Source organism: Channa argus, chromosome 4, assembly GCF_033026475.1.
Source record: "Channa argus isolate prfri chromosome 4, Channa argus male v1.0, whole genome shotgun sequence".
Taxonomy (NCBI): Eukaryota; Metazoa; Chordata; class Actinopteri; order Anabantiformes; family Channidae; genus Channa; species Channa argus.
In genome coordinates, this window is record NC_090200.1 from 3241040 (window position 1) to 3253442 (window position 12403).

The 12403-nt window shown below is 40.7% G+C and overlaps 1 protein-coding gene across 10 annotated transcripts in view; it reads left to right on the forward strand.

The window, feature by feature from the left end:
- Positions 1-12403, forward strand: part of aox6 (aldehyde oxidase 6) — a 28324-nt gene that overhangs the window by 3445 nt on the left and 12476 nt on the right. For 2 of the 10 annotated variants that reach the window (XM_067500756.1, XM_067500764.1), the window contains exons 6-35: positions 1303-1364; positions 1847-1936; positions 2242-2322; positions 2510-2654; positions 3006-3098; positions 3264-3415; positions 3553-3646; positions 3734-3843; positions 4248-4432; positions 4861-5023; positions 5114-5212; positions 5292-5461; positions 5563-5689; positions 6109-6231; positions 6470-6566; positions 7035-7159; positions 7297-7430; positions 7502-7589; positions 7931-8017; positions 8107-8298; positions 8406-8633; positions 8721-8816; positions 9078-9206; positions 9335-9409; positions 9516-9568; positions 9649-9763; positions 9858-9923; positions 10039-10227; positions 10358-10525; positions 11214-12331. In XM_067500756.1, the coding sequence (XP_067356857.1) occupies positions 1303-1364; positions 1847-1936; positions 2242-2322; positions 2510-2654; positions 3006-3098; positions 3264-3415; positions 3553-3646; positions 3734-3843; positions 4248-4432; positions 4861-5023; positions 5114-5212; positions 5292-5461; positions 5563-5689; positions 6109-6231; positions 6470-6566; positions 7035-7159; positions 7297-7430; positions 7502-7589; positions 7931-8017; positions 8107-8298; positions 8406-8633; positions 8721-8816; positions 9078-9206; positions 9335-9409; positions 9516-9568; positions 9649-9763; positions 9858-9923; positions 10039-10227; positions 10358-10525; positions 11214-11264 (3587 nt within the window). In that variant the 3' untranslated portion in view covers positions 11265-12331. Of the gene's footprint in view, positions 1-1302; positions 1365-1846; positions 1937-2241; positions 2323-2509; positions 2655-3005; positions 3099-3263; positions 3416-3552; positions 3647-3733; positions 3844-4247; positions 4433-4860; positions 5213-5291; positions 5462-5562; positions 5690-6108; positions 6232-6469; positions 6567-7034; positions 7160-7296; positions 7431-7501; positions 7590-7930; positions 8018-8106; positions 8299-8405; positions 8634-8720; positions 8817-9077; positions 9207-9334; positions 9410-9515; positions 9569-9648; positions 9764-9857; positions 9924-10038; positions 10228-10357; positions 10526-11213; positions 12332-12403 lie in introns of those variants that run through there. The other 8 variants (XM_067500761.1, XM_067500757.1, XM_067500758.1 and 5 more) reach the window with 8 other exon arrangements.

Consider the following 12403-nt stretch of genomic DNA (forward strand, 5'->3'; position numbering starts at 1 on the left):
TTTCAGGGACATTTTTAGCTCTTTTAACTTTGATGGCAGCAACACATGTCAAAAAAGTTGGAACAGGGTGATATTTACCAGTGTGTAGCATCTCGTCTTCTTTTAACAACTGTCTTGGAAGTGAGGAGACCAGTCGCTGCAGTTTAGGAGAGGAATGTTGTCCCATTCTTGTCTGATGCAGGATTGTAGCTGCTAAACAGTCCTGGGCCTTTGTTGCTGGATTTTTGGTTTTATGATGCACCAAATGTTTTCTATTGTTGAAAGGCCTGGACTGCAGACAGGCCAGTTCAGCACCCAAGACTCCTGTGAAGCCCTGCTGTTGTGATGGATGCAGTATGTGGTTCAGCATTGTCTTGCTGAATTATACAAGGTGTTTTCTGAAAGAGACGTTGTCTGGATGGGAGCATATGTTGCTCTAAAACCTCTGTTGTTTTCAGCATTGAAGGAGCCTTTGCAGATGTGTAAGCTGCCCACACCATAGGCACTAATGCGATAGTGATCTGGAAGTGTTCCTGAGTCCATGCAGTGATGTCCAGTAGAGAATCATTTCTGTTTTTAATGCTGTGCCGCCTGAGGGCCCAAAGATCACATGCATCCAGTTTGGACCTTTGGCCTTGTCCCTTGTGCACAGAGATTCCTCCTGATTCTAATTCTTTTCAAGATATCATATAATGTAGATGGCGGAAGCTTCAAAGTCCCCACAAGCTTTATCCTTTTATACCCAGTCATGTTACTGACCTGTTGCCAGTTAAGCTAATAACGTGTCAAATGCTCCTCCATTTGTTTTTTATTTGCAGCAATTACTTTTTCAGCCTTTTGTTGCCCAGTTCCAACTTGTCTGAGATGTGTTGGTGCCATCAAATTCAAAAATAACTCATATTTTCCATGAAATTGTAAAATGCCTGACATTCAACATCTGATATGTTGTTTATGTTCTATTGTGAATAAAATATGGGTTGATGAGATTTTCAAATCACTGCATTCTGTTTTTATTTACGTTTCACACATCCTTCCAAATTCTTTGGAATTGGTGTTGTACATTATATTTTAATCCACCATCACATTAAAGGCTGTCAGACATCGAGAAGTAGGGATGTAAAGATCTGAAAAAAGGATACGTGTGCAACTTTTTCTCACTGCTTGAACTCTGTTTTGTGTGTCAGATAATTTGCAGTGTAGCATTGCTTTATGGCGGTTATAATCCCACTGCTTATGTGCATAACTCAGTGATTACACAGTTAATGAGCACACAAACCCAATCTGCACTCAGCTCTGTCCTCACTGCACTCTGTTGCTTTTCAGGAAATCTGTGTCGTTGCACTGGATATCGACCCATAGTTGACGGCTGCAAGACCTTCTGTCAGGTACAAAGCTCAACTCTACATCCAAGTACAAGTTGTATAAGTCAGAAATAATTAACATTCACACTGGTGGTGATTTCGCTCTCACACACAAACACACACACACAGAAAAAAACACATAGACACACAAAAATAACACCAGGTGGCGACAAAGTAGCACCATAACAGCACACACATAGCTGACTGTTCCCGTTTGACTCTTTTATAACCTTCTTTACCGCAAAAGAAGCATTTAATGTATCAGTCTTGTTAGGACATAATCATTTATGACTTGAGTGAGAGAAATAACAATTTTTTTTATTAATTCATCGTAACTGATCAAAATTGTACAAGAGGGAAAGAAATTAAAAACCACAGTTAAGAAATTATAGCAGAAAGATTGAGATATGGTCCTTTTGATCTAATGATAAAAATGAAACATCTGATGTGAAAATCATGTTTGCAGTTTGATACTAACATAAATAAATATGTGACCCCATATAAAACACTCCCAGACGGAAACCAACTGCTGCCGAGCCAATGGAGGCGGAAACTGTTGCCTGGATGGAGAAGACGATACTGAAGAAGCAAAAGATGTGAGTTTAAGTGAATCCCTTTCTTCTTCTTCTTCATTCCACTTCCTTTTGAAGTGCAACATTCAAAGTCTTCGGACATATTCTTTTCTTCTTAACTTCTTTGTATTTTGTAGATTTGTTTTGTAGGTTTTTCCTTTACCTTGCAATTAATGCCTCTGTCACACACCCTTCTGATGTTTTGAACTCATGTTAGATGAGATTTTCCGATTTAGTTTTTTTTTTTTTTTTTTTCACACAGCCTTCTGATCATCACAACCTGGTAAATCACATTTTTAAAGAGTAGTTTTCTTTTCCTCATCTTCCAGAAGAAGCCGCAGTTGTTTGACAAGAAGGAGTTTTTGCCACTGGACCCAACACAAGAACTGATTTTCCCTCCAGAGCTGATTGTAAGTCCTCAGATGCTGAAGAGCTTGTAACACACCTGGAAAATGTATTTCAGCATGTGTAATTATTACAACTCACAACAGTGCGGATTTGTGAACCACATTATACTAGTTTTGCATAAATATATTCAGTATAAAGTTGATGAATTATTGATGGGCTTTGCAGTATTAAAACTGATTTGTTTCCCAGCTTATGGCCGAGGGAAAAAGCCTCCAAACGCTTACCTTCAAAGGAGAGAGAATGACCTGGGTGTCCCCCACCACACTGGAAGAACTGGTCCAGTTAAAGGCCAGCAACCCTAAAGCTCCACTGGTCATGGGAAACACCAACATAGGTGATAAACCGGTCAATGCTGTTTCAAGTGAAGTTCAGATGCATGCTACTATACATATACACATGATACAGGCTGAACAGAGTAATTATTCCAACTCCAGATCTTCTATAGTTTACACACTGGCACATGCAATTGTTATTTGATTAGACAACAAAAATGCATTTTAAATGATGCCGTGTTTGATCTGTACGTTGTTGTATAATCAAGTTTATTCACCTAAAATGTTCAGTTACAAATTACGGCATTTCTCATTTAAAAGAACTTCAAAGAGTTTCACTTAATAAAAATTTTAATAATGTGTTCTCTCATTATCAGACCAACATACTTGTCCCTGTTTGTTTTGTGTTGAAGGTCCAGACATAAAGTTCAAAGGTGTCCTGCACCCGCTGATTATCTCTCCAACCAGAGTCAAGGAGCTGTTTGAGATCACTCAAACCCCACATGGTGGGTGAAGGCCCTCTGCTGTTATTATTTGGATTTAGAATGTTTTTGGTTTTATGACTAATAACCAGTTTTTTTTTTTTTATTTACAATATTTACTGTCCCCGAGGTTCAGCAAAATCACGGTACATGTAAGCTTCAGTGGTTAACCTCCTCCGCTTTATGCAGGCGTTTGGGTCGGAGCGGGTTGCAGTCTGTCAGAGGTTCAGTCCCTTTTGGAAGAGCTGGTTCCACAGTCTCCAGAAGAGAAGACTGAGCTGTTCAAAGCCCTAATTCATCAGCTGAGGAACCTGGGAAGCCAGCAGATCCGTAATGTTGCCGTGTGTAGACTTTATATTTCTGTTCCTTGCACATTATTAGCTTCAACATTTATTAACATTCATACATTCGCTTTAATTTGAACAGCAGGGTTTTTAAGCGCCGCATGTGTTTTTTTTCTTCCTTTTTGCACGATTAGTCTCTTGGAGGAAACATCATGAGTGCGTACCCAAACTCAGACCTGAACCCTGTACTAGCTGCCGGGAGCTGCAAACTGAGCGTCATTTCAAATGGTAAGCTGTCACCGCTTTACTGCCCATAACGTATAATTTACTCTTTTGACACCCGATTAACAATCAGACCTGTCTAAATCCTCCCAGGAGGAAGAAGAGAGGTTCCTCTGAATCAAGACTTCTTTGTGAGCTTTGGAAAAACTATCCTGAAACCAGAAGAAATTGTCGTCTCCGCCTTCATTCCCTTTTCCAGAAAGGTACAAATGTTGAGAAAAGGCCTCTGCAAATGAAGCCTTGTTCGGGTGCTTCAGTGTGTAAAAGATATATATATATATATATATATATATATATATATATATATATATATATATATAGGTATATAGGAATCCAAACTTGACACGTCATTCAAATTTTAAGCTTCAAGGAGCTTTACAGTGTCTTCAGTTTAGTTCTACATTGATTAGTTCTTTTATCTGATGAAGATGTGCAGTCTGCAATCTATCTGATACAGCTGTAAAACTAGACACTCTTAATATTTAAATGAGAAAAATCCTATATTGATCAGTTAATAATTCATTTCCAGCCAAACAAACTATGCTCAATCTACTAACACACACATTATGGAGTAAAAGTGTCGCGTAATGTGCGGCTTGTCCTGCAGGGAGAGATTGTTCGAGCTTTCCGTCACGCCTCGAGGAAGCAGAGCTCCTTCGCCACAGTGACGACAGGAATGAGGGTGTTTTTCTTGGAGGGATCCAAACTGGTGCAGGATGTTAGTCTTTACTATGGAGGAATGGGACCAACCACTGTCAGTGCCACCAAAACCTGTGCAGCTCTCATTGGAAGGTTAGAGTCAAGCAGATCACTCCATTGGAGATTGTGTTTCTGTTCTACTTCCTGTAATTCCTTTCCTTTACTCACTTTTGGCACTGTATATTCTGTCATTTCTTCCCATTAATATTCTCTGTTCTCATTTACTTCTTGGTTTCCTGATCTACTTCCTTTCTTTCTTATTTTGAGTTGTTTCTGCATATTTCTACATCCCCTTTACTGTTATTATTCTTGTCCTGACATGATTCCTTTGTCTTTTTTTCTGCACTTTCTAATTGTTTCTGCCTCTCGTCCTTATTTCCTTCCTCCCTTCCGTTCTTCCTCCCTATAATCATCATTGATTCTTGCTTTTCATCCTTTGGGCATTGTTGTTGTTTTTTTTTTTTTTTTTTAGTTCTGGCACATGCGAAGCAAAACACATTTTCAGTTCATTCACTTTTCAGGCCATGGGATGATGAGACCCTCAGTCAGGCCTATAACGTCCTGCTGGACGAATTAACCCTCCCTCCTTCGGCTCCTGGAGGAAAGGTGGAGTTTCGTCAGTCCCTAACTCTCAGCTTCCTCTTCAAATTTTATCTGGAGGTTTTGCAGAAGCTTAGAGAAATGGTAGGAAATGACACTTGGTACAAATGGTCAGTAGTAACTCTACATAAAGTGACAGATACTGATACGGACATAAGGAACTTAAAAGTTAAGAGTGTGGGTTTGCAGAATGTGATTACAGATGAGCTTCCTGAGAAGTTGCGGATTCAGCCGTTGCCCACAGAGAGCCAGCCCAGTCTGCAGGAGTTCCAGGTGAAACAACATCTCTCATTCATTAAAAGTGTAACTTTCAGATTTGTTATGGCTTATGGTTTTGCTGCTTCTTATTCAGCATGTGTCAAAGGACCAGAGCAACCAGGACCCAGTTGGGCGACCCATCATGCATCGCTCCGCCATCAGCCAGGCCACAGGTGAAGCCGTCTACTGCGATGACATGCCAAGAACAGACGGGGAGCTCTTCCTGGCTCTGGTCACTAGCTCTCGAGCACACGCTAAGATCACGTAAGCAAAGAGCGGCAGTTCTGGGGTTTTGAAGCCAGTAGTCCTCCGATTTTTATGTCAAGCATCACTTCTTATTTTGACATGTGTCTTTTGTATAACAGGGAGCTGGATGTGAGTGAGGCTTTGCAGATTCCCGGTGTTGTCGATGTCATCACAGCCAAAGACATTCCTGGGAAGAAAGTCCGTACAATGTTCGGTTATTCTGAGGAACTGCTTGCTGACGTGGAGGTAGTGTGTGTGTTTGTGGCCATAAATCTGGGTCTAAAATACAACTAAAGCTTATGGTAGTGCAAAGTTTGTACGAAAATTGATTCACGGATTCACGCCATACGATTGTATATGTTACTAAACTGGAAAAATATGAAATGAGGAATGGGAAAAAAAATGCAATGAAAGGTTTAATAGTACTATAGTAATAGTACTAAAGTCTTACTACAGAAAAAAATTTCCTACACAGTGACCATTGATTTGTTGCACAGGAAAACAATGCTTCACTATAAATTGCATAATACATCACTCAAAAAGTTTTATTTCACAATATAAGAACTAAATCTGATTATTTTAATTTTGAAATGACGTACTCGTTTTCCCGAGGACACTTAAAACGAGCTGCTGTGCTCGTCTGTAAATTTGCTGTTTCTCTGCAGGTGTCGTGCATTGGTCAGATGTTGTGCGCGGTGGTGGCTGATACTAGAGCGCACGCCAAACGGGGAGTGTCGGCTGTAAGGATCAGCTACGAAGACCTGCCAGGCGCTATTTTCACTGTAGAGGTCTGCGATAATCAGATCAGATAATCACAAATAATAGTCTGATGTTATTGTCCCCTTTTGTTTTGATACTTCTAGTAGTTCTAGATACTACAGTTCTGAGCGTTCGAACAAGGCTGTTCACCTTTTAATCTACAACTTTGTGATCTCTTTACATTCAAAGGAGAAAATAGTTGAACCAGCACATATTCTCACTGTGTTTCTTCCTTCTCACTGTGTTTCTTCCTTCTGACTGTGACAGGAAGCCATCGAAAAGTCGTCTTACTTTGAGCCACGGAGGATGATCGAGAGGGGAAATGTGACCGAGGCCCTAAAAAGTGTCGATCGGGTTTATGAAGGTAACAATGTGCATGTTTAAATCATCCTAGCAGTCTCACTGATATTTAAGAAGCTCCAGACACAAAAAAAATCAACACGATATCCCTCTGTTCTTGTCACAAGAGGACCTCTCGCTTCGTTTTGTGAGGCAGCTTTATGTAAAGAAATCACCAAACAAATCTGCTCTAAGGCTTAATATGAGCTGTCTGTCACAGAGGACACTGCAGGGCACTGAGGGACAGGACAGTGTGTAAGTCATCCGTGTTTCCAAAGCACTCAGAGCCCAACATTGGTGATTTAAAAAAAAAAATCGAGGCCTGAAGCAAACCATTGAATTTTTATGGTTTTGGAGGTATTTTAATGACAGTCTTTAACATCATAGTTGCTCTTGTACTATAACTCATCGCTGTCCCATAAAACACAGCCGGGCTTTTCTTTGTTTCCATTTGGTCCATTTTCTTCTGACTGTTTGTGATTGCTCTCCTCAGGAGGAATTCGACTGGGTGGCCAGGAGCATTTCTACATGGAGACTCAGAGCATGCTAGTGCTTCCTGTCGGCGAGGAGAAGGAGTTCAACGTTTACGTCTCCACTCAGTCGCCAAGTTTTGTTCAGGTGGTCGCAGATTCCTGGACAGTGTTGTCTCACTTTGATCTCTGCTCCGATTTTGCCGACCTGATATCTTATTATCACTTCAATATTGACACATAAGTGTGTTTTTGAAGGGCTGCTTTGTATTTTCCTGTGTGCAGGACGCAGTTGCAGAGACCCTGAACGTCCCATCCAACAGAGTCACATGTCACGTCAAAAGGATCGGTGGAGCGTTTGGAGGGAAGGTCACTAAAACAGCCATTCTGGCTTCTATCACTGCAGTGGCTGCATGGAAGTAAGTCACAAATAGAATTATTATATTTTATGTTTTTCCCTGTATTATAATCTTCAAAATCTTCTGTTTAGGAACAACTGTGCAGTCCGCTGTGTCCTCGAGCGAGGTGATGACATGTTGATCACAGGAGGTCGTCACCCTGTCTTGGGAAAATACAAGGTGCGCTGTGGTGCGAGTTCCTAGATGTAAAAAACATTAAATTATTTGAGCAATAAAAATGAAATGTGGGTTCATTTCTTGAATGTAATTTTTGTGTGTGACAATCTTGGTACTTGTAGTTAAGGAAATTCTGCATTACTGCATAGGTTGAACTGTTCAAATCACAATAAGGCACAAGAGACCTGCTCGAACCACTAACTTAAATGATCCATTTGGTTGGTTAATGTTTCCTTTTAAGTGCATACACCGGATTGTGACAGAAATTTTAAAAACTACATTGTTGAACAGCAGTGTTTTTGACTTCTCCAACACTACTAAGTACTGATTTCTGTTTGTCTCAGGTGGGCTTTATGAATGATGGAAGAATCGTGGCTGCAGATTTTCAGTACTACGCCAATGCTGGCAACACCGTGGATGAATCTCCTCTGGTGGGTACAACTTGTTACTCTATTCTGAAAGTATGTAATTATAACAAAAGAAAAGGTCATGCATGACATCATCACTTGTCTTCTTGCAGGTAGGAGAGAAAATTCTCCTTCACATGGACAACACCTACAACATCCCAAACCTGCGAGGCCATGCCGCCGCCTGCAGGACCAACCTGCCCTCCAACACTGCCTTTAGGGGCTTTGGCGTGCCTCAGAGCCTCATGGTCGTGGAGAACATGATCAACGATGTGGCCATGGTGCTAGGACGCCCTGCAGACCAGGTCACAATTCGATTTCTCTAAAACTAGAGGTTTGCAAACACGGGTCAGTGTCTTATTTTTAACAGAAGACCAGAATGATTAATCCCCCTTTTCATATCACTTGACAGATTCGGGAGGTCAACATGTACAAGGGCCCATCAGTCACCCACTACAAGTTTGAGTTCAGTCCAGAAAACCTGCTGCGCTGCTGGGAGGAGTGTAAGCTCAGGTCTGACTACAGCGCTCGCTGCAAAGCTGTTAACCAGTTTAACCAGCAGAACCACTGGAAGAAGAGAGGAATATCCATTATCCCCATTAAATATGGCATCGCATTTGCAGAGAGCTTTTTAAATCAGGTCTGTCTGTCTGTTATGTTTATTACTACTTTAAAGCTGTTTAAACTGAAAACACGTCATTCATGTGAATATTTTTGTGTGTGAAAGGCCGCAGCTCTCGTCCACATCTATAAAGATGGTTCTGTCCTGGTCACTCATGGTGGCGCGGAGATGGGTCAGGGGATCCACACCAAAATGCAACAGGTGTTGTGATGAAAAATGTCCTCTGCCCTCCACAGTACATTACAGGCTCTTCTTTATCTATTGTCCCCCCCACCCCCCACCCCCCTGCAAAACGCAGACTGCTCACACTAGGAAAATTTTCAAACATAATATACTTAATGCACTGATGGATCCAAATTTTACATTTTGTTGACTATATGAGGTTTCAACGAAGTAAAATTTCACCCAAACAGCAAACATTTGTCATGCATTTTATAAGAAATGTAACTTTTTGGCTGTTAGGTGGCAAGTCGGGAGCTTCATATCCCACCGTCTAAGGTCTACATCAGTGAAACCAGCACCAACACGGTTCCTAACACCTGCCCCTCTGCTGCCTCCTTTGGCACAGATGCCAATGGGATGGCAGTCAAGGTAAAGTCTGCTTCCTGTATCTCATGTGTCATTTTTCTACATTAATATGTCTTTATTTTGTCATTTAAATTTAAAGCATGAAAAGCAAATGGCGACAATATGTAGGATTTTGGATTTGTCTCATTCAGAATGCCTGCCAGACTTTGTACCAGCGACTGGAGCCAATCAGGCAGAAGAATCCTAAAGGATCATGGGAGAGTTGGGTAAGATTTGACAAGTGTAGATTAACCGTGAAAGATTGCTGCAACAATGAACCCTGGAAAAATAAAGCATTTTAATAAACTTGTTCTTTTTACATTTTGTTCTCAGGTCAATGCAGCATTTTTTGAGAAAATCAGTTTATCAGCCACTGGCTTTTACAGGTAAATAAGAAATTATCCCAACCCCATTTAACTAATAAAGGATTTTGGAATTGGTAAAGCAAGTTCCTGTGCATCCTCAGAGGTCCAGACCTTTATATGGACTGGGACAAGATGGAGGGCCAACCTTACGCTTACTTTACATACGGAGCATGTTGTTCTGAGGTGGAGCTGGACTGCCTCACAGGAGACTACAGGGTCTGAACTTTAACACCAAATAACCACCCAACTCAGGCTTAGACTTTGAATGCAATGCTGAAAGAAGGTATTTTAATTTTTTTGTTCCTTGTAGACGTTGAGAACAGATATTGTGGTTGACATCGGCAGGAGTGTGAACCCCTCTGTGGACATTGGCCAGGTGAGGCTCCTCTGAGGAGCATCCTTGTGGAGCATTTTCTTACGCTTTGCTGGCAATTCTAACGCCTGTCTTTCCTTCATTTATCTGTCCTTCACCTTTGACCCCCTTCTCTCAGATTGAAGGAGCGTTCGTTCAAGGGTTAGGATTCTTCACTCTGGAGGAGCTGAAGTTTTCCCCCTCCGGGCTCCTGTACACGCGAGGTCCGTCTCAGTATAAGGTTCCTGCAGTGTGCGACGTGCCTCTTCAGTTCAACGTCTACCTGCTGCCAGACACGCACAACCCTCACGCCATCTACTCCTCAAAGGTCAGAGGTCACAACATGCAGACACCTTTTATTTTGTTAGTTTTGCCTTTTTTCTCTGTTGTTGTTTAACAACACAACAATGAAAAACTACATGGCCTCCTCATACGCTAATCTTTCTTTCCCTTTGCAGGGTATTGGGGAACCCACCTTTTTCCTTGGCAGCTCAGTGTTCTTCGCCATCAAAGATGCCGCGGCTGCAGCTCGTTCAGACTCCGGTTTAATCGGCCCCTTTTCCTTAGACAGCCCTGCAACACCAGAGAGGGCCTGTCTGGCTTGTGCATCCTCCTTTACTAAGAAGGTAATGAAATACTGAGACACTGGTGTCCTGGGCCAGTAAATGCAGATAAAATCTTTATACAAATGTATTTATATATTTTACCTTTTAGCAAACACAATACCCATACATGATATGTTATATTTTTTCTTAACATATTGTCTGTGTTTTATTTTTTCTTCCAAAATGATTTATTATTAAAGTAGACCTTAATACAATCCACTGAAGTTATAAAGTTAAATTCATTTTTTCACTCGGAGTGTTTTAGAGCTTTTTGGCACATTTAATTCAATGACAGGAGATTAAGCTTTTAAATATATTAATATTCAAATAGAATAAAAGATACTGTATTGTTTTCCAGCCTTGTTTAAACACTATGAATGACATTGGTAAACTGACATCTGTCTGACCTTGTTACTGCATTTAAACAGAGAGCCTCTGTACAAGTCTTGGTTTATTTTGAACCCGGTCATTTTCTTATGGTCTTTACCTAGTGTTTCTATTTGTGAGAGTAAATCAGATGAACGTGTGTGAGATGTGTAAACTAAGATAAACGTAGGAAAGGACAGAACCCGATCACACAAATTCAAAGAAATAAGTAAAGGGAACAGCTGACATCCCTTTGCTGTTCGCTCTTAATAACATTAAATATTTAACAGGGGAAAATAATTACTTTATTTATTAATTTTTGTTGTTGTAATTTTATTTCCAGATTCCAGCCAGCAAACCAGGATCTTTAAAACTGTGGGCCTTAAACATTTAAAGCTGTATTGCTAAATCTAAGCTTACTGTGACCTAAGTGCAAAAAAAAACAACAGTTATTTAACTAACGATAATTGAAGGGTATTTGACTAATACTTAATACATGTACACTTTTAACAGGTCTCATTTATTCTGAATTGTGTGTAACACGAAATCGATGTATTAAGACCACTTGATTTTGATATAATCGTTAAACGATTTTACTTATGTACTGGATTTGTCTTACACGTTTTCAGCATTCATCTGCATACATGTTTAGCAGCCGTGTACAAAAACACGTTGACCATAAAAAGTTGATAAATGTTTACAACCAAACAGAGATTTGCCTTTTTGTGGAGCGAGGCTGGTCACAGATTAGTGCACCACGAAGCCACAGTCCAATCCTTCACAGATGATACCTGCAAGCGTAACAGGAATTGCTTTTATTGAGGAGGTGGGATGGAAAAACAAAATAAGCAGATGGTGTATCATAGAAAACGTGCAATAGGATACTGTTTGATCTTGTTTGCAGTTGTTTTTAAGTGAAAATGCTTTTGTAGGGTGAACGGCACATTTAACGTTAAACAAAATGTGCAGTATCAAAGTTTTTTTAGCTTTCTTTGAACAGTAGAGCAACGGATGCCAATATGGAAGGAGAAAGTGAATTAACGATCAATACTGCATTAACATGAATACTGTGTAATATATATGTTATGTTGTTTTTAAAAATTGGTTAATGCATCCAGATTTTCAGCAATTCATTCACGTAGGAGCTTTATGCTGCAGGACAGTGGTGGAGTGGTTAGCGTCACAGCCTCACAGCTCGAAGGTCCCCGGTTCTAATACCGAGCCAGCTGTGGCCTTACTGTGTGGGGTTTGCATGTTCTCCCCATGCTTAGGTGGGATTTCTCCAGCTACTCCAGTTTCCTCCCGCCATTATCTGTTACCGTTTATCCTGATCAGGATCGTGGGGCCTGCTGGCACTGCCTGCTGGTCTATCTCGGGGTCAACACAGAGCAGCATACACAGACAGACAACCATTCACATTCACACTAATGAGTCATCAATTAACCTAATTGCGACTGTTGGGAGAACACTGGAGTACCAAGAGGAAACCCACCCTTCTTAACTTCACACAGAGATGTTGTGAGGCAACACTGC